The sequence below is a fragment of the Somniosus microcephalus genome, chromosome 4 (assembly GCF_052327205.1).
Source record: "Somniosus microcephalus isolate GS21.2 chromosome 4, FLI_Smic_1.0, whole genome shotgun sequence".
NCBI classification, from domain to species: Eukaryota; Metazoa; Chordata; class Chondrichthyes; order Squaliformes; family Somniosidae; genus Somniosus; species Somniosus microcephalus.
Genome location: NC_140990.1, coordinates 175,965,728 through 175,991,266, shown reverse-complemented (window position 1 = coordinate 175,991,266; position 25,539 = coordinate 175,965,728). Strand labels below are relative to the sequence as shown.

General features: G+C 50.2%; 1 protein-coding gene across 5 annotated transcripts in view; it reads left to right on the top strand.

The window, feature by feature from the left end:
• trak2 (trafficking protein, kinesin binding 2) overlaps positions 1 to 25,539 on the top strand; it is a 149,313-nt gene that overhangs the window by 75,615 nt on the left and 48,159 nt on the right. For 3 of the 5 annotated variants that reach the window (XM_085985489.1, XM_085985490.1, XM_085985491.1), the window contains exons 4-6: positions 20,742 to 20,818; positions 21,921 to 22,037; positions 23,853 to 24,062. In XM_085985489.1, coding sequence (XP_085841615.1) covers positions 20,742 to 20,818; positions 21,921 to 22,037; positions 23,853 to 24,062 — 404 coding nt within the window. Of the gene's footprint in view, positions 1 to 3,221; positions 3,282 to 20,741; positions 20,819 to 21,920; positions 22,038 to 23,852; positions 24,063 to 25,539 lie in introns of those variants that run through there. The other 2 variants (XM_085985492.1, XM_085985493.1) reach the window with 2 other exon arrangements.

Sequence of the window (25,539 nt, the reverse complement as noted above, 5' to 3'; positions counted from 1 at the left end):
TGATAGAGGAACCCATAGTAATGATGCCGACTCTCTGCGCTCCTTTGAGGATGACGCCCGACCTAGGACATCAAGGGATCTGCCGTCTACTCCACCGGATCAACTCTGGGAGCCGAGCGCTCCCCACAGGATGGCCACCCAAAGCCAGGATGCCAGTCAATCCCCGGCTACCAAACAAGATGAAGCCAGCTCTGCGCCTGTGGGGACCCGCACCCGGAATCACGGTCTCCCTCAGGTCGATCAAGGCGACACGGGCCCTGTCCATCTACCAGTAAGGACCAAGCGACCTAGGGACCCAGACACTGTCCGAGGAGACGTGCCTTCCAGCCACAAACAAAGATCTAAAAGACTGCGGCGATTCGTAGTCCGCCTAATCTGCTAGAAGGAAGTCGTTGGATTTCCAAATCTTTCAGGCGGGAAGAATGTCATGAATCTTACTTCATGAGTCATTTCTTCATGAATGATAACACTGGGTGGCCAGCTGGTGGCGCCGTCCAAGGAGTATAAATACTCGGGCGTGGGCCCAGCTTGCTCAGGACGTTTTTGTAACCAGGAGCTAGTGATGTAACTAGAATCTCATGGTTGTGAAACAGTTGATTAAAGCCTTGTTGTATACTCAAACCAAGTGCTCAGTAGTCTTTTTACATCGGCACTTGTGAAGGACTTTGCCAAAGTGGCATACCTGCCTTAAAGCTGACTTGCGCCACCCACCCACCCACCCCCGCCCCCCCCCCCCCAGTATTCCACAAAAAGTTGGTGTAGGCCAAAGGCTCCCCGTTTTGTGATTGATTTCCCTCTTTAGCTGCCGAAATGCTTCAAGGCTTGGTTTTCGATCTTGCGCAAGGGCTGAAGGAAGCCCTTCCAGGTATCAGTCTTGGCTCTGTGGGTAGCACTCTTAACTCTGGAGTGTGGGTTCAAGTCCCGCTACAGAGATGAGAACACAATCTAGGCTGACACTCCAGTGCAGTACTGAGGGTGTGCTGCACTGTCGGAGGTGCTGTCTTTCAGATAAAACGTGAAGCCGAGACCCCATCTGTCCCCTCGGGTGAAAGATCCCATGGGATTATTTGAAGAGCCAGGGGAGTTCTCCCCAGTTTCCTGGCCATTATTTATCCCTCAACCAAAATCACGAAAACAGATTAACAGATTTTTCCTGTGCGCGATTTGGCCGCCGTATGTCCCTACATTACTACTGTGACTGCACCTCAAAAGTACTTAATTGGCTGTGAAACACCTTTGGGACGTCCCGAGGTTGTGCAAGAAAGAAAGACTTTTATTTATATAGCTCCTTTCATGACCTTCGGACGTCCCAAGGTGCTTTATAGCCAACTAGCTGGGGGGGCCCGGCGTTGCCAAGGCTTTTTTGTAAAACGGCAGTTTACAGGGCCGCGCAGTTGACGGCCGGCCGCTGCCGCTCCCCTGCTCTGTGTCTCGGGCCGAGCGGTTGTCAGGCCTGGCCCGAGTGACCCCAACTCGCCTCCCGCTCCGGCAGGCCGCCGCAGCTGCCCCGCTCGCTGTTGAGTAAAAGCAGTGAAAAAAATGGCGGCTACTTTTCGGGAGGCTGCAGGATTAGGTTCCGCCCACACACGGAATGAAACGCCCCCTGTGACGCACCGATTGGTCAACCATCAGACCATCAGGTTACTGAACTGTAGGATTGGTCAACCATCACGTCACTCAACGCTAATGAACGGTAGGATTGGTCAACCGCTAATGAGCGGATTTTTGAACGTTTTTTGTATACTGTCCGAACAATTTTTGTCTGACCAAAAAGTAAATACGCCTATGAGACTCCCCTAATCATAAGGCTTTGTTTTGATATAACATGTGTAGGTACGCTCTATAACTTTTGAGTGTATAGCAGACGGACGTGCTCTTCTTCGAAATGGTGTCATGGGATCTTTTACATCCACCTGAGGTGGCAGACATCACCTTGGTTTAACATCTCAGCCGAAAGACGGCACCTCCGACAGTGCAGCACTCACTCAATACTACACTGGAGTATCAGCCTAGATGTTTGTGTTCAAGTCCCTGGAGTGGGACTTGAACCCGCAATCTTCTGACTCGGGCGAGCGGGCTACCCACTGAGCCACAGCTGACAATTAAGGCGCTTTATATAGGCACAAGTTCCTTCCTTCCAGAAGTTCAAGTCATGAACAGTTGCATGTCACATTCTTTTAATAAATAGTTACTTTTATATCTTACTGATTTTAATCCTGAAATGGCACTTCACTTCAATTAGAGCTAGGCCATGCAGGGGTGATGTCAGGAAGCACTTCTTCACACAAAGGGTAGTGCATATCTGGAACACTCTCCCAGAAAGCTGTTGAGGCTGGGGCGTGGCAGGGTCAACTGAAAATTTTGAAAACTGAGATTGATAGGTTTTTGTTACGTAAGAGTATTGAGGGTTACGGAACCAAGGTGGGTGGATGGTGTTAAGATACAGGTGAGCCGTGATCAATGTCCCCTCTAAGCCGCGCGGCCGTGCAGTAATGGGAAAGATCCCGCACAGGCCGCTCACCAACCTTCACATTGTAAATATCGCGCATGCGCAGAAATTTGAAGGGACCGCGCATTAAAAGAAACAGGCTGGGTAGAGCAAAGCACAGCTTACCGGAAACATTGGCCATGATCTAATTGAAAGGCGGAACGGGCTCAAGGGGCTGAATGGGCTACTCCCGTTTCGATAACTCGGCATCCATCTGAGATGCTGATCAGGAAGCACACGAGCTGGAAAAAGCCATTTGTTCTACACATTAAGTACCCATTCCGAAAATTTCCCAGCTCCAGTTTTTCCATTGGCTTTTGGACAAGTCCTGGATGCCAATCAAAGGATTCCCTATGGAGCCATTTATTGATATGCGAGTAGTTAGTGAGGGTCAAGTGACACCCTAGTGGAAGAGGAGAAAATAAATTGCAGGTTGTCATGTAAAAATCAATGAAATACATTTTTAAACTATTTTCTCCCATTATCTTGAACTTTACTCTTTTACTCCATTAATTTTCTATCCTATTTCACTGAAAAAGCAACCGTCTTTTCTGATGTGCAGATGCGGTCTTTTGGCAGTTAATGTTGCTTCGATTACACACTGGTTGTAGTGGCATTGGTGATTATTCCATCTACTATGAATTTTCGCCACTTGACTTTTTTCTGTATTACTGTTTCCATCCTTCCATCTTATCTTTACCCTTCTCTGAACCCCCACCCCTCTCTCCTGCACCCTTCATTCATATGGAACAGAATTCCTCGGTGCTCGCTACATCTTGCAGCCTTCCTCGAGGTAATGATTTATATTTTCCACGACTGGGACTTCTAATGAGCCATAACTAATCCCATAGCGAAATGCCTGAGGAAATGAACTGTCAGTGGGAATCTGCACAGTTTCATTAAATCCTGCTGTTTCTTTAAAATGAGCCTTTAATCATGCAGGCGTGCTTTTAATATAGCTAACATGGCATTGCTTTTTACAGTCCAATTGCCTGCTATTCTGTGTAGTGTGCTCATTTGGGCACCAGAGCTGAAATAAAATACAACTCATTTTGACTAATATTTACAATTAATTGCATTCTGATAATAGAGGTGTTCTGTGGGGTTAAAAAAAATGTTTTTCCTTTTTGGTGCACATGTCTTTATGCTTTGGAATGAATAGCTTTTCATTTAATCTGTGGATGCTCTAAATATACAGGACTTTGCAGATCTCCCCTATTTATATTCATCTGTTTTCACCTCCAGTGCATTGCTAAATGTGGGATGGTAGCATTGGGGAAAGGCTGTGGGTGTGTGTGTGTGTGTAGATATTGGTGACAGACGCCATAAGTTAGACTGTTGTGCTCTTCCCCGCCCCCCCCCCCCCGGATCCTCCAGTGGCAAATTGACGCCACAATTTGCTGGAAAAATAATTAGTATATGCTGCACTATGCATAGTGGCGGAGCAGGGCAGCTAATGATCAAAGTAAAAACCCATTGCAGCTCGATGCTATTCCTGACCAGAAGTGTTTAAAAGAGATGTTTGAAGGTTGAACTGATGGACAGAAACCAGCACAAATTCAAATTAGAGAGAGCTGATGCGCCTTAAGAACTGTGTTTATATCTGTCTGGTTAGTTCATGAGTTGGAATGACTTTCCCCTCCCATCTCCCCATTGAGGTTGTACAAATAACATGAAAACCAGAGGCTTTTAGTCTTCAGTTGCTCAAGCAGCAACAACAACATGCATTTATATAGCGGCCTGTATTTCCGATCGCAGGCCTCCCGTGGGCAGAGGCCTGCGATCTAGATAAATCTGCGCCCTTACCTGAGGGTTCCCGGGACGCGCACAGTTCCAATGCTGGGCCTCACCAAACTCCAGGTGCGCAGGGCCCACATATCCCAGAGGCACATGTAGTTCGCAGCGTCCCTGGGATCACGTGGGCCATGGGGAGCCAATCACAGAAAGGAATCTCCCTTCATACATTTGACAGGAAGACCTGTCAAATATATGAATGGAGATCAATGAAAAAACATAGTAAAACTTTACATTTTTTAACAAAAAAATCACATTTTTAAAATGACTTGAAATTACAATAAATTAAGTATTTTTAATTTTTTGAAAAAAATTAGTGTTTTATGGGCTAAAGATAAACGTTCAAAAAAATTTAAATGATAAATCAGTGAGAAATTTAAAAAAAAAACTTTTTTCTACTCTTATCCTGGTAAAAGCAGCCCTTACGCCTGCTTTTACCAGGCGTAAGAATTGTAAGGGTTTTCTGCAGGCGGAGGGTCTCAAAGTGGAACTATCCGTCCGCAGAGGCCCTTCGCCAGGGCAGCCGGAGGATCTGTCGAGAGGGTTCTTGACAGATCGGAAATGCCGGTTTTCAGCGCATGCGCTGTGCATGCCTAAAACTGGCATTTCCGATGTCCCTACGGGTGTGTACTCACCCGTAGGGATCGGAATATCCGGCCCAGCGTCTTTAACATATTAAAAAATCCAATGTTCATCATGGGAGCGTTATCGAACAAAATCTGAAACCAAGCCCCATGAGATATTAGGACAGGTGAAAAGGTAGGTTTTAAGGAGCATCTTAAAGGAGGAGAGAGAAAAATACGGAGGTGGAGAGGTTTACGGAGGGTATTTCAGAGCTTACGACCTAGGCAGCTGAAGGCACGGCTGTCAATGGTGGAGTGAAGAAAATCGGGGGTGCGCAAGAGGCTAGAATTGGAGGAGCTCAGAGATTTCTGAGGGTTGTAGGGCTGGAGGAGGTTACAAAGATGGGGAGATTTGAAAACAAGGATGAGAATTTTTAAGTCGAGGCGTTGCCGGACCGGGAGCCAATGTAGGTCAGCGAGCACAGGGGTGATGGGTGAACAGGGCTTAGTGTATGGGCAGCAGAGTTTTGGATGTAATCCTTGTGCCATTTCTGACTTTCTTCGATTGTAATGCGTCTGGGCATATTCAGATCACTAATTAGCACATTCACAACGCATTGGTTTAATAATTCCAATTATATATTAAAATATCATGTTTGGAAATGCTTTGGGGAGTCAGTAGGTGAGTCACTTGCCACAGAATACCCAGTCTCTGTCCTGCTCTTATAGCCACAGTATTTATGTAGCTGGTCCAGTTAAGTTTCTGGTGACCCCCAGGATGTTGATAGTGGAGGATTTGATGATGTAGAGGTTGATGGTCATATTGTAAGTGGACAAGACCTGGGCTATTGAATGTCATGGGGAGGTGGTTGGACTCTCTATTGTTGGAGATGGTCATTGCCTGGCATTTGTGTGGCGCGAATGTTCCTTGCCACTTATCCCAAGCCTGGGTGTTGTCCAGGTCTTGCTGCATGCGGGCACAAACTGCTTTACTATTTGATGAATTGCGAATGGAACACTCTGCAATTATCAATGAACAGCCCTATTTCTGACCATATTATGGATGGAAGGTCATTGATAAAGCAGCTGAAGATGATGGGGCCCAGGATACTGCCCTGAGGAACTCCTGCAGAAATGTCTTGGGGTTGAGATGATTAGCCTCCAACAACCACTTTCCTTTGTGCTAGGTATGACTCCAGCTAGTGAAGAGTCCCAACATCCCCCCCCCCCCCCCCCAAATTCCCATTGACTTCAGTTTTACTAGGGAATCCTTGGTGCCATACTCGGTCAAATGCTGCCTTGATGTCAAGAACAGCAACACTCGCCTCACCTCTGAAATTCAGCTTTTGTCCATGTTTGGACCAAAGCTGTAATGAGGTCTGCAGCCAAGTGGTCCTGACGGAAACTAAACTGAGCATCGGTGAGCAGGTTATTGGTGAGAAATTGCCGCTTGATAGCACTGTTGACGACTTCCTTCAATCACTTTGCTGATGATTGAGAGTAGGCTGTTGGGGTGGGAATTGGCCGGATTGAATTTGTCCTGCTTTTTGTGGACAGGACATGTCTGGGTAATTTTCCACTTTGTCAGGTAGATGCCAGTGTTGTAGCTGTACGGGAACAGCTTGGCTAGAGGCACAGCTAGTTCTGGAGTACAAGGGCTGGATTTTTGTCAACCCCGAGGAGGTGGGTATGGAGGCGGGACTACCGGTAAAGTTGCAGAATGTGGGGGTGGCTGGCAAACCCGCCCACATCCCGCCTCCATGCTCTTTTGCCAGGAGGCGGGAAGCCCTCCTGCCCCAGGTCCTGTCTCCTCGAGGCGGGAAAGGGATTAAATCCTTTTAACTGCTTGTTAACAGGCAGAAAAAAGGATTAGTCCCATTTTACCTTTTCAAGTGCAGGCTTCCCGACCTCGAAGAACCCCGCTGGGGTGGAGGAGATGTGAAGGAAGTCTGCGGGGGTCAGAGGGGTCTGAAAGTGAGATGTAGAAGTGAGTGATGGGTGCAAGTGTGGAGTGGTAAGTGTTGTGGTGAAAATAAATTCACATCTAAACCGTGTAAAAGTAAAAAGATGCAGTTTATTATCAGAGCTGTGGGAGAAGAGTCTCAGACCCCGCAGTCTGTGCGAGCACCTTCTCGTTCTCTCTTGGTTGGTACAGCTTTTTATTCTATTTTCATCCAATCACATTGTATTACAATAATCACCTGATCACATATGGATTCTTTTCAGTATTAGTAAAGGTTAGTTACATCTTACTATGCCTTTGGTTACAGGTCAAATTCCCATGAACCCTATATTCTGCTGTGTCTACAATTTTTAGCTAAAGCAGCACATTTCTTATCGCTTAACACACATTCTGTCTTGTCCCACAGCTGCGTCTTATCTCTGTTTTGCAAAGTTTCTCTACACACTGTCCTTTGTGCAAAACTAGCGAAAGTAGCACGAAAGTCTTTTTCACATGAGAAAGTCTTTTTCATAAAAGAAAGTTGTTATTCTGAGAGGGTTAATTTTAACCACTTCAGTAAGTATGTAAGGTGAGTGCTAAGTGCTATAAAATGTTCATTTATCTTTGTTTCTGCCTCAGCCTTCAGCCGCGGTGGATCCGGAGTCCCGACATCTTCATTATAGATTTCACAGACTGGCTGTTGGATCCTCTGAACCAATAGCCAGGTGAATTCTACAAAGTTGAAAGGTTTGATGAGTCCTGAACACAAGGAATCGTCAAACTACACAGAATGTCAGTATTTGACAGCTTCACAGAGCTGTCAAACGCTGACCTTCTTTCAAGAAATCTTGACAGATGGCACATCAGACGTTGGACGTGCTCGGTCAGTGACTTCCCCCTAATTGGCCTGCTGAGCCCGCTGGGCGGGCTTAACAAGGTCAATCAGGGGAAAATCCCGCTGGTTGACCAGAGGCTGATGGAGGCGGGACATAAACCCGGCAAGCAGTAGTCCCGCCTCTATCACATCTCTTGAGAAAATCCAGCCCCAAGTCTTCAGTGTGCTCAGCTGTTTCTTGATATCACGTGGAGTGAATTGGCTGAAGACTGGCATCTGTGATGGTGGGGACCTCCGGAGGAGGCCAAGATGGATCATCCACTCGGCACTTCTGGCTGAAGATGATTGCAAACGTGTCAGCCTTGTCTTTTGCACCCGCGTTCTGGGCTTCACCATCGTTCATGATGGGGATGTTAATGGAGCCTTCTCCCATTAATTGTTAAATTGTCCACCACCACTCACGACTGGATGTGGCAGGACTGCAGAACTTTGATCTGATTCGTTGGTTGTGAGGTAGCTTAGCTCTGTCTATAGCATGCTGCTTGGTGAAGCTACAACACAACATGCATGTAGTCCTGTGTTGTAGCTTCACTAGGTTGGCACCTCATTTTCAGGTACCCCTGGTGCTGCTTCTGGCATGCTCTTCTACACTCCTCGTTGAACCAGAGTTGGTCACCTGGCTTGATGATGATGGTAGAGAGTCTGGCAGCTGTCCTTAAGGACTTTGCCAGCTCGGTCAGTAATGGTGCTACCGAGCCACTCTTGGTGATGGACATTGAAGTCCTCCACCCAGACTACATTCTGTGCCCTTGCTACCCTCTGTGCTTCTTCCAAGTGGTGTTCAACATGGAGGAGTACTGATTCATCAGCTGAAGGAGGGCGGTAGGTGTTAATCAGCAGGAGTTCTTTGCCCATGTTTGACCTGATGCCATAAGACTTCTTGGGGTCCGGATTCAATGTTGAGGACTCCAGGGCCACTCCCTCTCAACTGTATACCACTGTGCCGCCACCTCTGATAGGTCTGTCCTGCCAGTGGGACAGGACATACCCAGGAATGGTGATGGAAGAGTCTGGGATGTTGGCTGACAGGTACTCCTCAAAACTATGGACGGAGTTATGCTATACGAGAGCGCTAAATGTCCGTCCGCCATTACCACCATTAATAATTTCTTGCCTAATATCTTCAATCTCAACCGCAAAACAATGCACGCTACTACACCAGTGAGAACCATTCTTTCTCCACTCTAGCCATTCCTTCACTGACAACTCAGTGCAAATTTTGGCTGAATACTAGGCAGTTTTATACCACAGACCCCTGTTGTCAAGGAACCAGCTAAAACTTATTTCACAACGAGAAGTAAGAGAGACTTCCGCTCAGCAGTCTGGGCTGTTTGAAAGAAATAAAGACATGCATTTATATCGCGTCTCTCATGACCTCAGGATGCCCCCAAGTTTTACGGTGTTGGCTGTTGAGTCTGTATGTCCCAGTTAGGTTTAGGATCAATCACTGGACACAGACAACAAGAATAACTTTTAACATGTCTTTACTATTCGAAGGTCAGGGCTGAACTGCCCAGCAAATCCTTGCACAACACTTATATACCGGTGTGGTCACCACCGGTATTACAGTATCTATATATATAAAGCGGCTCTTCTGTCTGTCCCTCCCGATGTCTGTCTGTCTGTCCCTCCCGATGTCTGTCTGTCCCTCCCGATGTCTGTCTGTCCCTCCCGATGTCTGTCTGCCCCTCCCGATGTCTGTCTGTCTGCCCCTCCCGATGTCTGTCTGTCTGCCCCTCCCGATGTCTGTCTGTCTGCCCCTCCCGATGTCTGTCTGTCTGCCCCTCCCGATGTCTGTCTGTCTGCCCCTCCCGATGTCTGTCTGTCCCTCCCGATGTCTGTCTGTGTCTGTCCCTCCCGATGTCTGTCTGTCTGTCCCTCCCGATGTCTCTGTCCCTCCCGCTGTCTGTCTGTCTGTCCCTCCCGCTGTCTGTCTGTCCGTCCCTCCCGGTGCCTGTCTGTCCGTCCCTCCCGGTGCCTGTCTGTCCGTCCCTCCCGGTGCCTGTCTGTCCGTCCCTCCCGGTGCCTGTCTGTCCGTCCCTCCCGGTGCCTGCCTGTTTGTCCGTCCCTCCCGGTGCCTGCCTGTCTGTCCGTCCCTCCCGGTGCCTGCCTGTCTGTCCGTCCCTCCCGGTGCCTGCCTGTCTGTCCGTCCCTCCCGGTGCCTGCCTGTCTGTCCGTCCCTCCCGGTGCCTGCCTGTCTGTCCGTCCCTCCCGGTGCCTGCCTGTCTGTCCGTCCCTCCCGGTGCCTGCCTGTCTGTCCGTCCCTCCCGGTGCCTGCCTGTCTGTCCGTCCCTCCCGGTGCCTGCCTGTCTGTCCGTCCCTCCCGGTGCCTGCCTGTCTGTCCGTCCCTCCCGGTGCCTGCCTGTCTGTCCGTCCCTCCCGGTGCCTGCCTGTCTGTCCGTCCCTCCCGGTGCCTGCCTGTCTGTCCGTCCCTCCCGGTGCCTGCCTGTCTGTCCCTCCCGGTGCCTGCCTGTCTGTCCGTCCCTCCCGGTGCCTGCCTGTCTGTCCGTCCCTCCCGGTGCCTGCCTGTCTGTCCGTCCCTCCCGGTGCCTGCCTGTCTGTCCGTCCCTCCCGGTGCCTGCCTGTCTGTCCGTCCCTCCCGGTGCCTGCCTGTCTGTCCGTCCCTCCCGGTGCCTGCCTGTCTGTCCGTCCCTCCCGGTGCCTGCCTGTCTGTCCGTCCCTCCCGGTGCCTGCCTGTCTGTCCGTCCCTCCCGGTGCCTGCCTGTCTGTCCGTCCCTCCCGGTGCCTGCCTGTCTGTCCGTCCCTCCCGGTGCCTGCCTGTCTGTCCGTCCCTCCCGGTGCCTGCCTGTCTGTCCGTGCCTGCCTGTCTGTCCGTGCCTGCCTGTCTGTCCGTGCCTGCCTGTCTGTCCGTCCCTCCCGGTGCCTGCCTGTCTGTCCGTCCCTCCCGGTGCCTGCCTGTCTGTCCGTCCCTCCCGGTGCCTGCCTGTCTGTCCGTCCCTCCCGGTGCCTGCCTGTCTGTCCGTCCCTCCCGGTGCCTGCCTGTCTGTCCGTCCCTCCCGGTGCCTGCCTGTCTGTCCGTCCCTCCCGGTGCCTGCCTGTCTGTCCGTCCCTCCCGGTGCCTGCCTGTCTGTCCGTCCCTCCCGGTGCCTGCCTGTCTGTCCGTCCCTCCCGGTGCCTGCCTGTCTGTCCGTCCCTCCCGGTGCCTGCCTGTCTGTCCGTCCCTCCCGGTGCCTGCCTGTCTGTCCGTCCCTCCCGGTGCCTGCCTGTCTGTCCGTCCCTCCCGGTGCCTGCCTGTCTGTCCGTCCCTCCCGGTGCCTGCCTGTCTGTCCGTCCCTCCCGGTGCCTGCCTGTCTGTCCGTCCCTCCCGGTGCCTGCCTGTCTGTCCGTCCCTCCCGGTGCCTGTCTGTCTGTCTGTCCGTCCCTCCCGGTGCCTGCCTGTCTGTCTGTCTGTCCGTCCCTCCCGGTGCCTGCCTGTCTGTCTGTCTGTCCGTCCCTCCCGGTGCCTGCCTGTCTGTCTGTCTGTCCGTCCCTCCCGGTGCCTGCCTGTCTGTCTGTCTGTCCGTCCCTCCCGGTGCCTGCCTGTCTGTCTGTCTGTCCGTCCCTCCCGGTGCCTGCCTGTCTGTCTGTCTGTCCGTCCCTCCCGGTGCCTGCCTGTCTGTCTGTCTGTCCGTCCCTCCCGGTGCCTGCCTGTCTGTCTGTCCGTCCCTCCCGGTGCCTGCCTGTCTGTCTGTCCGTCCCTCCCGGTGCCTGCCTGTCTGTCTGTCCGTCCCTCCCGGTGCCTGCCTGTCTGTCTGTCCGTCCCTCCCGGTGCCTGCCTGTCTGTCTGTCCGTCCCTCCCGGTGCCTGCCTGTCTGTCTGTCCGTCCCTCCCGGTGCCTGCCTGTCTGTCTGTCCGTCCCTCCCGGTGCCTGCCTGTCTGTCTGTCCGTCCCTCCCGGTGCCTGCCTGTCTGTCTGTCCGTCCCTCCCGGTGCCTGCCTGTCTGTCTGTCCGTCCCTCCCGGTGCCTGCCTGTCTGTCTGTCCGTCCCTCCCGGTGCCTGCCTGTCTGTCTGTCCGTCCCTCCCGGTGCCTGCCTGTCTGTCTGTCCGTCCCTCCCGGTGCCTGCCTGTCTGTCTGTCCGTCCCTCCCGGTGCCTGCCTGTCTGTCTGTCCGTCCCTCCCGGTGCCTGCCTGTGTCTGTCCGTCCCTCCCGGTGCCTGCCTGTCTGTCTGTCCGTCCCTCCCGGTGCCTGCCTGTCTGTCTGTCCGTCCCTCCCGGTGCCTGCCTGTCTGTCTGTCCGTCCCTCCCGGTGCCTGCCTGTCTGTCTGTCCGTCCCTCCCGGTGCCTGCCTGTCTGTCTGTCCGTCCCTCCCGGTGCCTGCCTGTCTGTCTGTCCGCCCCTCCCGGTGCCTGCCTGTCTGTCTGTCCGCCCCTCCCGGTGCCTGCCTGTCTGTCTGTCCGCCCCTCCCGGTGCCTGCCTGTCTGTCTGTCCGTCCCTCCCGGTGCCTGCCTGTCTGTCTGTCCGTCCCTCCCGGTGCCTGCCTGTCTGTCTGTCCGTCCCTCCCGGTGCCTGCCTGTGTCTGTCCGTCCCTCCCGGTGCCTGCCTGTCTGTCTGTCCGTCCCTCCCGGTGCCTGCCTGTCTGTCTGTCTGTCCGTCCCTCCCGGTGCCTGCCTGTCTGTCTGTCCGTCCCTCCCGGTGCCTGCCTGTCTGTCTGTCCGTCCCTCCCGGTGCCTGCCTGTCTGTCTGTCCGTCCCTCCCGGTGCCTGCCTGTCTGTCTGTCCGTCCCTCCCGGTGCCTGCCTGTCTGTCTGTCCGTCCCTCCCGGTGCCTGTCTGTCCGTCCCTCCCGGTGCCTGTCTGTCTGCCTGTCCCTCCCGGTGCCTGTCTGTCCGCCTGTCCCTCCCGGTGCCTGTCTGTCCGCCTGTCCCTCCCGGTGTCTGTCTGTCCGCCTGTCCCTCCCGGTGTCTCTCTGTCCGCCTGTCCCTCCCGGTGTCTGTCTGTCCGCCTGTCCCTCCCGGTGTCTGTCTGTCCGCCTGTCCCTCCCGGTGTCTGTCTGTCCGCCTGTCCCTCCCGGTGTCTGTCTGTCCGCCTGTCCCTCCCGGTGTCTGTCTGTCCGCCTGTCCCTCCCGGTGTCTGTCTGTCCGCCTGTCCCTCCCGGTGTCTGTCTGTCCGCCTGTCCCTCCCGGTGTCTGTCTGTCCGCCTGTCCCTCCCGGTGTCTGTCTGTCCGCCTGTCCCTCCCGGTGTCTGTCTGTCCGCCTGTCCCTCCCGGTGTCTGTCTGTCCTCCCGGTGTCTGTCTGTCTGTCCGTCTGTCTGTCCCTCCCGATGTCTGTCTGTTCTCTATACGTTTGAAAGTTACAGAGCGTACCGACGCGCGCGTCACCTCAAAAGAAAGCTTGCGATTCCGGACTGGTCATAGGCGTATTTATGTTTCGGCCGGACAAAAATCCCGCCTGCGGTATCCCAAAAACGTTCAGCGTTCCGCTCATTAGCGACCATGTGACATCGAGGTCCACCAATCGGACGGCGGGTTCCTTCCTACAGTTGAGTGTCGAGGGACTCGACGATTGACCAATCCTACGCTTCGGTGACCTGACCGGTCGACCAATCGGTGCGTGTGTGGGCGGCCCTTATCCTTCTGAACCGAGGTGAGTGGCCGCCATCTTGATTTTTCACAATTTTTTCCCCCACACTGTGTTAGGGAACTAAGGTAAATATTTTAATGATGTGTTAGGGAATTAAATAACAATTTAATTGGGGGGGGGGGAGAGCCTCGGGAAATCGCGGGGCGGGGGGGGAGAGCCTCGGGAAATCGCGGGGCGGGGGGAGAGCCTCGGGAAATCGCGGGGCGGGGGGGGAGAGCCTCGGGAAATCGCGGGGCGGGGGGGGGAGAGCCTCGGGAAATCGCGGGGCGGGGGGGGGAGAGCCTCGGGAAATCGCGGGGCGGGGGGGAGAGCCTCGGGAAATCGCGGGGCGGGGGGGGAGAGCCTCGGGAAATCGCGGGGCGGGGGGGGGAGAGCCTCGGGAAATCGCGGGGCGGGGGGGAGAGCCTCGGGAAATCGCGGGGCGGGGGGGAGAGCCTCGGGAAATCGCGGGGCGGGGGGGAGAGCCTCGGGAAATCGCGGGGCGGGGGGGAGAGCCTCGGGAAATCGCGGGGGGGGGGTGAGCCTCGGGAAATCGCGGGGGGGGGGGTGAGACTCGGGAAATCGCGGGGGGCTCGCACCGCCCGCACTGACCGCGCATGCGCCGCCCGCCCGCAGCGGCCGTCCATCAGCCGCGCCATACGCGGGGGACCTCAGCTCCGGTCCGTCCCAGCCTCAGAACCGGACCTCAGGCGCTAGGCAGGGGGAGGGGCCGGAGAGAGGGACGGGGGGGGGGAGGGGGGTGGGGGAGGGTAGGTGTGGGGGTGGGGGGAGGGAGGGAGACGGGAGGGAGGGAGGGAGACAGGGGAGGGAGGGATAGGACAGGGAGAGGACATGACAGGGAGAGGGGGGACACACAGGGGCAGGGAGACCAAGCGCCCCAAAATTGCCCTCGCAACGCGGGGCTCCCCAGCTAGTTACAGTATACAGCAGCCAAAAGAAAGTAGTACATCTCTTAAGGTAGTTCTCTTAAGGTGGAACAGGTTACATACACCACAATCCTCCCTTTTTAGCTTAACAGTTATATCCCCATTTAACATAACATAATAACATATATATATATATATATACAACTTCATGCGAAACAGTTCAAAGATTCAGTCTCTGAGGAGGCCTCCTGATTCGAGTTGGATAACGCCTTTCAAGGGTCTCTGATTCTCGTTGCTGGGGTGACTCATCTAGTTGGTCTCTTATGGATTGGGCCTCATCAGGTACATTCACTTCTGAGGTAGATGCTTCAGGTTCACTAACTTCTTTCACGGTTGTCTCTGCTGTAACCATGGGTTCGAGCCTTGTTCTCGATCCTACCAGTTGGTCAGCGTGACGCCGTATTACATTTTCACCAATATCTACCGTGTACATCAGGGGTCCTTGTCTGGCCCGAATTGTTCCAGATTGCCATTTCTCGTTTTTATAGTCCCGGGCTAACACTGGTTGTCCTATTTTGAAACTCCGAGTGGTCTTGTTATTTATATGCTGGAACTGTTTGTTTTCAACTTCCCTCCGCACATTTGGTTTTAACAAGTCCAACCTGGACCGCAACCTCCTGTTGTAGAACATCATGGCAGGACTTTGGTTTGTCACTGCATGAGTGGCGTTTCGATATGCCAGTAGGAATTTGTCCACCTTGTGTTGTAGTGGAATCTGATCTTCGCTCATGGCCTTTATTGCTTTTTTAAACGTTTGTACAAATCTCTCGGCCAACCCGTTTGTAGCCGGATGATATGGGGCAGAGGTATAATGTTTCACCCCATTCTTCTTCATGAACCCCTGGAATTCTTCTGACACGAACTGCGGTCCGTTGTCTGAACATATTTGTTCTGGCAATCCATTTCTCGCAAATATCGTTCTTAACACCGCGATCGTCTTTTCCGAGGTAGTGGTAGTCATCTTAATCACTTCTGGCCATTTACAATGAGCGTCCACCGCAATTAAAAACATGGAGTCCATGAAAGGACCAGCAAAATCAATATGTACACGTTGCCATGGGGTTGAAGGCCATTCCCATGGATGCAGCGGTGCAATCGGAGGTGCATTTTGAACTTTTTTTGGCACCCTGAGCAGCTTTTCGTCAGCTCCTCTATCTGTTGGTCGATACCCGGCCACCACACAAGCCCTAGCAAGGCTTTTCATCTTGACTCCCCCCAGATGACCTTCATGCAGTTCCTTTAAAACTCTCTCTCTTAGGAGGAATAATCACCCTTGTTCCATACATCAATGTTCCTTGACAGACGGACAGCTGTTCTCGTCTTGCTGAGAATGCCGGTAACAGTGGATCACCATGTGCTGGCCATCCCTTCACTGTCACTTCGTAGACCCTGGACAGTGTCGGGTTGTTCCTGGTTTCTCTTTCAATACTTGCATTGGTGACTGGTAAACATTCGATGATGGTCGAGTGAAATAACTCCACAGGATCAACCATCGGTGCCTCCTCCTCTGTAGGTAGTGGCAGGCGCGACAGCCCATCAGCATTACCATGCTGCTTTGTACCTTTGAATTCTATCTGATATTGATGTGCCCCTAGGAAAAGGGACCATCTCTGGAGTCTCTGTGCTGTCATTACCGAAACACCCTTCTTAGGGTTAAAAATGGATACCAACGGCTGGTGGTCTGTCAGAAGCGTAAACTTTTGGCCCTGCAGGTAATGATTAAACTTCTTTACTCCCCACAAGGCTGAGAGCCTCCCTATCTATCTGAGCATAATTGCGCTCAGCGGACGTCAATGATCTGGATGTGAACGCAACTGGTCTCTCCTGGCCATTTGGCAACTTGTGTGAGAGTACTGCCCCAATACCATATGGAGAAGCATCACAAGCCAAACGAATAGGCAGCGTTGGGTTGAAGTGAGCCAACACTTCCTCTGAGGTGATCAATGCCTTGCTTTCGCGAAAGGCCCTCTTACAGTCCTCGCTCCACTTCCATGGTACTCCCTTCTGCAAAAGAGCATTCAGCGGGTGCAGCACCGTGGATAAATTTGGCAGAAACTTATGGTAATAGTTAATCAACCCTAGAAACGACCTCAATTGGGATACATTATCCGGAGCGGGAGCCTTCACAACAGCTTCGATCTTGTCAGGAGACTTATGAAGCCCCTCCTGGTCAATGACATGACCACAGTACGAGATCCGCTTCTGAAAGAATTCACATTTCTGGCGATTAACTCGAAGACCATATTCTTTCAATCTGGTGAGCACCAGTTCCAAGTTTGCAAGGTGTTCCTCGTCATCATCTCCTGTAATCAGAATATCGTCCAGGTAACATTGTGTACCTGGAATTCCCTGTAATACCTGCTCCATGGCCCTCTGCCAAATTGCTGGAGCCGATGCCACTCCAAAAACCAGTCTATTATACCGGTACAAGCCTTTATGCGTGTTGATCGTGAGATACTGGTGTGACTCTTCCTCAACTTCCATCTGTAAGTACGCCTGCGCCAGGTCTATCTTGGTGAAGTGTTTCCCGCCAGACAATGAAGCGAAGATATCCTCAATCCGTGGAAGCGGATACTGCACCGTGTGAAGCACCGGATTAACAGTGATCTTGAAATCACCACAGATGCGAACCTTCCCCGGTTCCCCCGGCTTGTTGCTCGATGAACGCTTCATGACTGGGACAATGGGCGTGGCCCACTCACTCCAGTCTACCTTAGACAGTACTCCTGAACGTTCTAGCCCTTCCAGCTCAGCTTCCACAGCAGGTCGTATTGCATAAGGTACCGGTCTGGCTTTGAAAAATTTCGGGTTTGCATGTTCTTCAATCTTGATGTTTGCCGTAATTCCTCTCGGTGTTCCCAGTCCTTGTTGGAACACCTCTTTAGCATCGTCCAATATTCTGGACAATCGTTTAGGTTTGACATCTTTTGTACCGGAATCTACCGTTAGTGCTTTTAAGGAATGCCAGTCCATATTTATTTTCCTAATCCACTCCCGTCCCAGTAGTGGTGGACCTCCCTCAGGTAGCACATATAAGTCCATTCCTCAGCTTTCTTTGCCCTTGTGGACCACCTTTACCTCTATCTTCCCGATGGGGTATACTCTTTGCCCCGTGTATGTTTTCAATACAATCTCCGTATCCCGTAGGGGAATATGTGGGAATAACCTTTTGTAATCTTTCTTATTCATGACCGTCAATACCGATCCAGTGTCCAATTCCATCTTCACTTGGACTCCTGCTATCTGAAGTGTGACCCAAATTGTTTGGAGGTCTGCTTCCTTACCAACATTGTGTACTCTTAGACTACCCAGTTCATTACTGCTGGCGTCTGAATCTGACTTCTGTTCGTTCGAACTGTTCTCTGTCACCTTGTGTACCTTTTTGTACTTTTCCTGCGGTGACTTTTTGTTGCTGGTCTTCTTTCCTGACCGGCATACTTTAGCTATGTGACCAAGCCTGCCACATTTTCTGCATTCCTGATTTTTGAACCAGCACTGGTTCTGATCGTGTGTTGTCTTTCCACAACGATAACATTTTACTGTACTCAAGACCATTTGATTGGTACAGAGTTCCGGTGACCGTAGCTGCATTTCCGCAGTGCCTCTTGCTGCGGCTTCTTGCGATGCTGCAATAGTGACAGCTTTATCAAGCGTAAGATCATTCTCTTCAAGCAGTCGCTTTTGTGTTCCTTTTAACAATCCACACACAAATTTACCTCTCAGCGCATCTGCTAGCCCTGTCCCAAACTGACAGTACTTCGCTAGCTTACGTAGTTCAATTAAAAATTCAGCGTTGCTTTCGTCTTTCAACTGCGTTCTTCTGTAAAATTTAAATCGTTCCGCTATCATCAGCGGCGTGGGGTTTAAATGATTTTTCAGGACAGTAACAATATTCGCGAAGGTCTGATCCGCCGGTTTAATTGGTGATAGAAGGTGCTTCAATAGCCCGTATGTCTTCGCCCCCATTGAGCTTAATAAGGTTAATGCTTTCTCATCATCTGGTACCTTATTTGCTTTACAATAAACTTCCATGCGTTCTACATACATGGTCCAATCTTCGACATCACTATCAAAGGTATTAATGCTCCCATGTTTAGGCATCCTTGCAAGTTTAAAATTTTTTTTTTTTTTTTTTAAATGGCGGCTTCCCGCGCTTGGCGGTCTTTCCCACGCTCGTCTTCTACCCCCGCCGACTACAATGGCGGATTCCCGCGTTTTCCTTCTTCCCCCGCTGGCTGAGATGGCGATTGCCTTTCTGCCGCCGTTCTCGCCTCCCCAGCGGTTCTCACTCCCCGACGCTGCTTTGCCTTGCAGCCCCGCTCGCAGCCCGATCCTGTACACCGGCTGCGTTTGAGTTCTCTGCGGCTCTCGAGCCTTAAGCTGCCCCAGTCGCTGCGCCTCTCGGCCTCGATTGCAGCCCGGCCCTTTCTACCGGCCGTGGTCGAGCTCTCCGCCCTTATTCCTCCGTTTTCCCTCCCCTACTCCACAGTCAACGCGGCCGACTTTCTGCTCGTGTCGCTGATCGGCTTACCCACCACCGTGGTCGAAGGGATGATCACTGCCTGTCGCTGATGGAGGGCTTCGTGGTCAGAATTCTTTTTCTTTTAAACCCGGGTACTCGATGCCTCCCGTGCGATGGTGCTCAGCAGGATGATGAGGGCGGATGCCTCTTCTCTGCGCCCGTTTTGAGGACGAAGCTGCCTTGGATGTACATTTGCCGCAGGGTAAGATCGGACTCGTCGCCACTGAGTCTGTATGTCCCAGTTAGGTTTAGGATCAATCACTGGACACAGACAACAAGAATAACTTTTAACATGTCTTTACTATTCGAAGGTCAGGGCTGAACTGCCCAGCAAATCCTTGCACAACACTTATATACCGGTGTGGTCACCACCGGTATTACAGTATACAGCAGCCAAGAGAAAGTAGTACATCTCTTAAGGTGGAACTCTTAAGGTGGAACAGGTTACATACACCACATTGGCCAGGGCACCAAGAGAACTCTCCACCTTGAACCCCACAACCTTTGGCGAGGGTGTACTGCTGAGCCGCGGCTAGTTTGAACCCAGTCCCTAGAGCTAGAGGAGTGGATGTTAACTCCGAATTGCGATTGCAGTCAGGAAGCTCAATTGTAGAAAATATCCTTTACTTAAAAATCCTGAGTGAAATATAATGGGCTGACCTTAAAGGTAAGTAATGAAATATTGCATTCTGTAGATTAGATACAGAGGAGATTTATGATGTTGTTGCCAGGACTGGAGAATTTTAGCTATGAGGAAAGATTTGATAGGCTAGTGTTGTTTTCTTTGGAATAGAGAAGGCTGAGGGGAGATTTAATTGAGGTGTATAAAATTGAGGTGCCTGGATAGTGTGGATAGGAAGGCCCTATTTCCCTCAGCAGAGGTGTCAATAACCAGGAGGCATAGATTTAAAATAATTGGTTAAAGGATTAGAGGGGAGTTGAGAAATTCTTTCACCCAGAGGGTGGTGGGGGTCTGGCACTCACTGCCTGAAAGGGTGGTAGAGGCCGAAACCCTCATCACATTTAAAAAGTACTTGGATATGAATTTGAAGTTCTGCAACCGACAAGGCTACGGACCAAGAGCTGGAAAGTGGGATTAGGCTGGATAGCTCTTTTTTGACCGACAGACACAGTGGGCCGAATGGCCTCCATCCGTGCAGTAAACTTCTATGATCAGCTAGTTTATTAGGTTTTAACACCCTGCCCTTTCACCTCTTGGACCTGGGTTCAAATATAGCTTAGAATAAGGGGGTGAAAGCCTTTTACATGAATGTTCTGAAATAAAGTTGTTTCCACATTGCTACTGGTTCCCGTCATGTAGGACCTGTACAGTCAGCGGCACCACCAAATATAAAGTGTTCACCAAAAGGCTGCAGAGCCGCATTTCCTTTTTCCCTGGAGTCTCCCGATTTATTCTCACGAGCTCTCGTGACCGCCTTTTAAACGTGCTTAGCCAGTTCAACGCATCAGAGGCCAGCATCTTTTTGGAGGCTGGCGTTACTTTAAGAGTCGGATTATTTTTTTTAAATAGAAAATCTTATACTGTGCTGCGCTTTGACTCTGCTCAACGGAAACCCTCGAGCAAGACCGAGTCTGTGTCCTCCTAATCGGTCTCCCAGCAGCTGGAAAAGAAGCAGTGTGTAAATGTAGGAGAAGTGGTGCATAGATGCAGGTTAGGTATAGAGGGTCATAGTAAAATGTTCTTAGTGTGATCAGTTCCTAATGGTTGTGTAACCACAGCTCAAGGGTTCTGAAAGCGCAGCGTGATAGAGTAAATAGGGAGTAACTGTTTCCACTGGCAGGAGGGTCGGTAACCAGAGGAGACAGATTTAAGAACTTGGTCGGTTATTTCTTTCAGGTGCCACCGTGTGCTTTTTGGAACTAATATAACATCTGCTAATTGGAGCAGTCACAAATTAAATAGACCTGTGTGCTGCTGATCTGATGGCTTTTTTTCTTCTTGTACAGTACTATGTTTTGACCCAGGTAAATTTAAAGATTGTCTTTTTTTAAATTTCCATCTCTCCTCCAGTCCTCAGTTCCGACAGGGTGGATCAGATGACTAGGACGTACAATGATGTTGATATGGTCACGCACCTGCTGGCTGAGGTGAGCTTTGTTTAAGGTGCATTTGCATTAGCTTGAGTCTGCCATTGGAACCAGTTTAAAAACGAAAAGGTTTAGAAATCAAAAAGGAGCAACAACATCTGTCAGTCCAGTAGGGTTCTGCAGTTTTGATGTGTACAGCTGTGGAACTGCCCCAAATTTAACACTTTTTCACATTTTCTATAGCACAGTTAATATTCGAAATGTTCTCTAACACTCCAAATAGAATCATACAGCACAGAAGGAGGCCGTTCGGCCTATTGTAGCTGTGCCGGCTCTTTGAAAGAGCTATCCAATTAGTCCCATTCACCTGCTCTTTCTCCATAGTCCTGCAAATTTTTCCCCTTCAAGTATATATCCAATTCCATTTTGAAAGTTACTACTGAATCTGCTTCCACCACCCTTTCAGGCAATGCATTCCAGATCATCATAACTTGTTACGTAAAAATAATTCTCCTCATCTCTCCTCTGGTTCTTTTGCCAATTATCTTAAATCTGTGTTCTCTGGCCCTCCTGCCAGTGGAAACCGTTTCTCCCTATTTACTCTATCACAACCCCTTTTCTTTTTAAAGAAGTCCTCTTAAATTATTCCCTGAAGTTAGATATATTCAAGTTGACAAGATGCCTGTGCCTCCCAAAGTATTCCCAGTTACGGGCAGTTGTCTGCGATGGTCTCTCTTGGGCTAGTCCATGATAAACTTGAAAATATGGGAAATATTTTACAGAAGGCTCATAAAGATGAGCATTGTAGTTTGTGCGTTTCCACTCTGGATTCCCCAAACAAATATTTCCTAATTTTTTGGCGGATTTCATCCGTTTTGATGCTATAAACTGAGCCTTTGATGGTATGGTCAGCCACTGTTCCTTATCCACAGAGCTGGGGCTGAGGGGAATAGAAAAACAGTCTGCACAGAATTGTCTGACCTAGAACTGATGCATCCGTTTGCACAGATGGTAGATTTATAGAGTTGAGGAAATGAATTGCACGTGAAGCTATAAGATCACAATGCCTTGCAGCTTCGAGATATAAACTTATTAAACTCATGGCTCTGCCCAAAGAGCTCTGGTTGCTTCTTATTATACATGTTTTTTTGATGTTCGGCAGAGAGATCGTGATTTGGAATTGGCTGCCCGGATAGGACAGTCCTTACTGCAACGGAACCGGGTACTGACTGAGAGAAACGAGCTCTTGGAAGAACAATTGGTCCAGGCTTATGATCAAGTGAGTAAGCACTTCCAAAGTAAAAAGATGCTAAACTATCATATCAAACCCAACTGGGTCACTTGTTTTAGGGAAGGAAACCTGCCGTCCTTTTCTGATCTAGCCTATTATTGACTCCAGTGCCCTCTGAAGTGGCCTGGCAAGTCTCAGTCGAAACCGGTACAAAATGCCGGTCTTGTCAGTGACGTCCACATCCCGAGAATGAATAAAGAAAAATCTAATGTCAAAAACTAATCTGAATCAAATGGATGCGTACAGTTCATAATGTTATGAAGTTAATCTGAACGTGTATCTTTTGAAATCCATGTTCTGTTGTGATGGCTGACAGTGGTGGTAGCTGCTGTATAGGTTGATCCGGATATCTGCTCAAAGTCTTTTCAATGGGTGCTACATTATTAAAAGTTGACCCTGTGGGGAATCGCCATCTACCAGTTGATAGATACTCCAATACCCAGCCATCTCTTTCCATTACTAACACTGATTGGAGGAGTTTGCTGAATGGAGGAGATAATTAAATTCACATCATGTAACGGTTGTTCTGGCAGCATAAATCATTCACAGCCACTAAGCAGTGGTTTTGTTCATATAAACTATACTCTGTTCACGTGATCTGTTTACATAATTTTTTTTGAAAAATGATTAAAGCACCAAGTCCCGTTTACCCATCACCCCTGTGCTTGCTGCCCTCCATTGGTTCCCAGTCCAGCAAAGCCTCAGATTTACAATTCTCATTCCTGGTGTTCAGAACCTGCCACGGCCTCACCACTCCCTATTCCTGTAACCTCCCACAACTCTGAACTACAACAAGATCTCTGTGCTTCTCCAATTCTGGCCTCCTACACATCCCCGATTTTCATCGCCCCATCATTGGCAACTGTGCCTTCAGCTGTCTAGGCCCAAAGCTCTGGAATTCCCTCCCCCTCTCTCTCGCTCTCTCCAAGACGCTCCTTAAAACCTACCTCATTGACCAAGTTTTTGGTTACCTGTCCTAATATCTCCTTATATGGCTCAGTGTCAAATTTTGCCTGATAATGCTCCTGTGAAGCGCATTGGGACATTTTAATACATTAATGGTGCTGAATAAAGTTGTTCATTTTGTGTATCAAATAGAAACTTTTTTAAAGCCAAGTAACAGTAGCCTGCTTGAAAGCACCATGTGACCACAACTGTAACATGCAATAAAATATCCCTGGGCACTTCACAGAGGCGTAATTAAAAGAATGGATTTCGAGCCAAAGGAGGGAGATATTAGGAGGGGTGACTAAAAGCTTGGTCAAAGGGGTTGGTTTTAGGTAGGGTCTTAAAGGAGGAGAAGGAGGTGGGAGGGGTTTAGGGAATGCAGGGCCGAGGTAGCTGAAAGCATGGCATTTATATAGTGCCTTTCTCACCCTCTGGATGTCCTAAAGCGCTTTACAGCCACTGAAGTACTATTGCAGTCTAGTAACTATATTATAATGTAGGAGAAACAGCAGCCAATTTGGCGCAGCAAGGTCCCACAAATAGCAGTCTGATGATGACCAGAAAATCAGTGACAAAGGGTCACAGACCTGAAACGTTAACTCTGTTTCTCTCTCCACAGATGCTGCCTGGCCTGCTGAGTGTTTTCAGCATTTTCTGTTATTTCAGATTTCCAGCATCTGCAGTAGTTTGCTATTGAGTCAGTTTAGTGATGTTGGTTGAGGGATAAATATTGGCCAGGACATTGGGTAAAAATCCCCTGCTCTTCTTCCTCTTCCCCTGCACATTGCTCTTCTGGTTCACTTGTTTTCTGTATTTTTCAATTGCCCATCGTTCAGTCCATGTTCTTTCCATTAGGTTAACCAACTGCAGCATGAGCTGTCCAAAAAGGATGATCTCCTACGAATGGTGGCCAATGCTTCAGAGGAGAGCGAATCCGACTCCAGCTGCTCCACACCTCTCCGCCACAACGAGTCCTTTCATCTGTCACACAGCTTGATGCAGCTGGATGCTTTGCAGAGTAAACTGCGAGAACTAGAGGACGAAAATCTTTCTCTCCGTTCTGAGGTATGTAATGCTGGGCTGGACCCCATTTAGAATAACTAATATACATGTGCACCACAAATCTGAGACAAGTCACTGGCTTAGTGTACATGTCCATGTCTTAATTGTGAAGCATTTTGACACGCAAGTGGTTGTATTAGAAGGATATGCTGATAGGGATAGATGAAGTAGGGTGGGAGGGGACTCGTGGCGCATAAACACCAGCATAGACCAACTGGCTTAAATGGCCTGTTCCTCTGCTGTAAATTCAATGTAATTCTATATATTGCAGTGGGTTAACTTCATTCGGGTCACCTTGGGCTATTTAGACTTTTTTAAATTCCAAGCTACCAATTAAGTTCAGACTTTGCTGCTTGAATAGGTTTACAAAATAAAGCAACTTTGTATTAATGGATTTGGATGAAGGAGGAGGACGTCTTCTCTCTCTTTCATGCAGCTGTTGATGGGTTTAATGATCATCTTTGACTTGATCATCAGAGAAGGGGTATGGAAAGATGCAAGTGATTGCACAGTAGTGTTCCCTTGACAGTAACTGGGATAGACATGGCGCCTTGCATTTCTGTCGCCATTTTGTAGAGTGGCTTGGAAGCAGCAGCTACAGTGATATGCCGAGGTAGGTGTCTGCATTCGAGTCCCATGGGCAGCTGGGGGAGGGAACCTGAACGGATCAGCTGGTGTGAGTGTACCAATGTCAAATTGCCAAATGTGCCCTTGCTTCGATGGAAGGCTTTCTGTTGACACGCAGGGTTTAGACTTTTATTTTCATGTTGCATTTCAGCTTGCACCTTGCGCAGAATTGCCTGAGGATTGTGTTTTGCCATCAAGATGGAATGCTACAGATATGCAGCATCAGACCAGCCCTACCCCACCTGTAACATTTTTTCTCATGGGTAGGATGGTAGAAAGCATGAGAACACAACAATTTCAAGCAAGCAACCTGTCACTGGTCAATTGATTAGAAAGATTTATAGAAAGATTGATTTACATTTCTGTGGTGGCTTTCATGACCTCAGGACATCCCAAAGCGCATAACAGCCAATGAAGTACTTTTTGAAATGTAGTCACTGTTGTAATGTGGGAAACGTAGAGAAAAATTGTGCACAGCAAGGTTCCACAACAGTAATGAGATAATAACCAGATCATCTGTTTCAGTGATGTTGGTTGAGGGATAAATGCTGGCCAGGACCCCATGGAGAATTCCCCATAGGAGACTCTCTTTTTCAAACCAAAGTACATTACGCAGACTAACATACTGCCTAGGTGATTTGTTCAGTGAGGAATCCATTTTTTTTTCTGGTCTCGCTAGCCCCTACACCTATGATCACGGGGGTGGGCAACATTCCCGCAAGCTCCCACCATTGCTGCTGTTGAGCTGGGCACTGACCAGAATGCAGAACTAGTCTCCTGAGGATTCTTCCTGCAATTACTTCCTTCTCCTTCTGGAGAGGTGTTCCGCTTCTGTTCAGCACCTCTCTGTGGC